Source organism: Propithecus coquereli, unplaced genomic scaffold (genome assembly GCF_000956105.1).
Source record: "Propithecus coquereli isolate 6110/MARCELLA unplaced genomic scaffold, Pcoq_1.0 Scaffold148, whole genome shotgun sequence".
In the NCBI taxonomy this organism is placed as follows: Eukaryota; Metazoa; Chordata; class Mammalia; order Primates; family Indriidae; genus Propithecus; species Propithecus coquereli.
This window is the reverse complement of record NW_012139191.1, coordinates 263,538-267,004: the sequence shown is the minus strand read 5'-3', so window position 1 is coordinate 267,004 and position 3,467 is coordinate 263,538. Positions and strand designations below refer to the sequence as shown.

Below are 3,467 nucleotides of genomic sequence, written 5' to 3'. Positions count from 1 at the left end.
AACCGTATTACTGCCATAGAAGTGTCAAGTAAAGGTGTTTAATATTCCCCAAATGGAAAAACACATCTTAGCTACTGACCTGCTGCTCTCAGGTTCAGACTGGGATGAAACTCGATGATTATTTATAAGTCTTGTTGTGTAAGAATTTGCTGGTTCTGAAAGATGTCCTCTTGAAACATTTTCCCTCGCAGGAGAAAAGCTCTGACTTGAAACAGGGGTTGTCCGAAACAACAGTTCAGGATTAATCTGCTGGAGGGGGAAAAAACTTAAAGGAATTATTTTAATGCAACATACCCAAACACAAGATATAATCTTCCCTCTCCCCCTTATTCCAGAAGACACTGAGAACCACCCTAAACATGTCAACTCCTTTAACTACCCCCATGTATTGACAAATAGACCAATGAGCCAAATCCAGCCTCTAAGTGGGCTAAGAATGGTTTCACATTTTTAAAGGCTGTGAACTAAACAACAAAGCAAAGAATATGCAACAGAGACTGTGTGGCCCACAAAACCAAAAAGATTTACTATGCTGTGATCCCTATAACTATAGGACTTATCAAGATATAATAAAAACTTATTTTTCTAAGACAAGGAAATTGAGCATAACCAGAGATACTGCTTTTAAAAACCAAAGCCTACTATTCTTTTCCTCTAGTTCTATTCTCACCCTCAAACCATCAGCATTATTCTAGAAAACACTTCAGTGAAATTATAAACAAATATACACATCTGCAGCAGACCAAAACTTCTACATAAGAAGCACACAACTACCCACTCAATTGCACAGACAGTCCACAACTTACAATCGTTCAACTTTATGATGGTTAAGAAAGCAGTACTCATTCAGTAGAAACCATACTTTGAGTACCCATACAACCATTCCATTTTTCAGTTTCAGTACAGCATTCAATAAATTACATGAGATATTCAACACTTTATCATAAAATAGACTGTTTTAGATTATTTTGCCCAACTGTAGACTAATGTAAGTGTTCTGGGCAAACTGAAGGTAGGCTACGCCAAGCTACGATATTCAGTAGGCTAGGTGTTTTAAACGCATTTTCAACTTAACAGTATTTTCAATTTATTATGGGTTTATTGGGTTGTAACCCCATCATAAGTCAAGGAGCATGTATACTAGGCCAAGGCTCTTTAACACGAGTAAGCATTAAGAAAGAAATGGAAAGGCCTGACACAGTCAACAAAGAAGAAGAAAAACGTTTTTGCCCAGGTTAGCATTAACATATGGCTTCCTGGATGTTCCTGTGACTTTTTCCTTAACTGCCTACCTAAGATTTTCAATAGAGTGTTTCCCTTTCCTCAGAAGATACCCAACTAAACAACAAAAATGAACAGTCTGAATGACGTTGTTGTGTTAGGAAGTTAAAGCTGGAAAGGAGGGCAAGGAACTCAATAAACCAGATCCCTTTGATATGTTATATAAGCCCTTAACATCAATATTCAGCATTGGTTAAACTAAGCACTACCCAATATAAGATACAGCTATAAAATGAAAGGCTTAATTACCCGAGTGATCACTTCTGGTGGTCTGATCCTCAATTTTTCCTTGTTGCTTTAAAATAAAGATGAAAAATTAACATATTTACTTCACTATGTCTCAATTCCATTTCCCAATAACACACCTGCCATTTCACTACTGAGTTACTATCAGCTGTACATTGAACTGTGCTTCAGTTTCATTATAATCAGTAGTAAGCTCTTAGGGGAATACTTTCTACCTGTTATCTCAGTAGCACCCTAATGTCTGCCTGAATTTTTTCATCCCCACAGGCATGAATCGCAGACCACTGAATGGAATATCATATAGGATTCTAACTGGTTTCTTTACCTCCAATGCTGTGACTAGATTTAGTACACTACAAATCAAAGCCATCTGAAAGATTCTTAGTGAACTTGGTCTTCTGTGGAGAGTACATTAGCCTAAAGTCACCCTGGCTATTATTACCCAGGTTATCTATCCCATTTCCATTTTCCATTATTCTCATTCACATATTTACTCTAGTTAAGCTAAACAAATGATCTGTTTCCTGTATACACTTGTCTTTTGTAATAGGCCCTCAATGGCCTATTACAAAAATGACATCTTTCATTAAGTTTCCTGACCCATTTCTGCCCACCCCTTCCCAGCCAGAAAAAATCTCCCCTTATGAGCTTCCTTATGGTACTGGATTGTAGCTTCTCCAGCACTTACCAGCTTCTAATTGGTAATATACGTGTCTCACCTTCTCTGTTATACCTTCTCTAAAAGCTTGTAAGGGGAGTATTTACTAATGATTCATCTGTGTATGACTCAAAAAAGATACTCTTATGCAAAGTATCTTATAGCTAGGACAGCAATAAATAAGAGGTAAATAAACAGGTATCCACAGCACAAATTTTTTTTTAAAGTACTTGATATTTTGTACTCCACGTCATAATCTTTCTTGTTACACTAGCTTTACCTCCAGAGAGAGAAGCATCAACTAATGTTGCCAACACATCACTATTCATAATTTGGGCACTATTCCCTCGCCATACATTAATACAACACTTACTTCTTTTTGTAGGTTTTTTCATAAGTAGGATGCACCAAATCCTCATCTTCAGGTTCTTCTGGAACCTCACAATTTCTAGTCAGAAAAACCACATGGGATTAACACATCACTAGCGCCTATTCATATATCTTGAACAGTACTTTCGGCCTTTCCAAAAAGGTTACTACCAACTATGTGATACCTGAACTGTGGGTCAGGGTTATTGGAGCAATACCATTTTTCTGGAAGTTGATCTATCCCATCTGGTAATTTTCGCCACTTTAGGCAGGAATCACATTGAACCCATGTCTGATCAGGACGTTTCCTGTAACAAAACAAGAACAAAATATTAACATGGAAATATGGACTCTAAATACTTCATTAGATTTTCTAAATCATTTCCACCACAAAACACCCTATTATTTAAGTTCTTTCCTAAAAATTCTGCAACGTAAGTGTTTTTGTTGTACAGCAATTTAAATTTTTAAAAACAACCACTCTGGTTACCTTCAAAAGTTTAAAGGCTGCAGCCCAATTTAAGCAAAGTGATTTAAAGGTCTGGTTTAATAGCAAACTGTTAAATTTGTTCTATGATAATGACAACTTAGAATTTCAAATGTCCTTCCTTGAAATTTATATTAAGTTAGCATCTGTAATGTCAAATCTACAGTATATTTATTAGCACAATAAACCACTGAAGTACAGAAAATAGGTTATATTACTATAATTTAAATCATTTTAGTTATATAATTACATTTTTGCCCTCTATTTTAGCATATTTCTGAATAACTAAAATTTGTATACATTTAAGTTTAAAAAATGCTTTCATATTTTTCTCATTTGAAAATTATGATTCCTATAAAGAACTTATGTACACCATTTTACATATGAAAACTTCACCTTAATGTAAATAACTTAAAAAATCTAGTT

The 3,467-nt window shown here is 35.2% G+C and overlaps 1 protein-coding gene across 2 annotated transcripts in view; it reads right to left on the bottom strand.

The window, feature by feature from the left end:
* Window positions 1-3,467, bottom strand: part of MORC3 (MORC family CW-type zinc finger 3) — a 66,230-nt gene that overhangs the window by 10,862 nt on the left and 51,901 nt on the right. Inside the window, exons 11-14 of one of the 2 annotated variants that reach the window (XM_012640104.1) lie at window positions 2,740-2,862; window positions 2,559-2,633; window positions 1,531-1,576; window positions 80-249 (exon numbers count right to left, since the gene is read on the bottom strand). In XM_012640104.1, the coding sequence (XP_012495558.1) occupies window positions 80-249; window positions 1,531-1,576; window positions 2,559-2,633; window positions 2,740-2,862 (414 nt within the window). The remainder of the gene's footprint in view (window positions 1-79; window positions 250-1,530; window positions 1,577-2,558; window positions 2,634-2,739; window positions 2,863-3,467) is intronic. The other variant, XM_012640106.1, reaches the window with a different exon arrangement.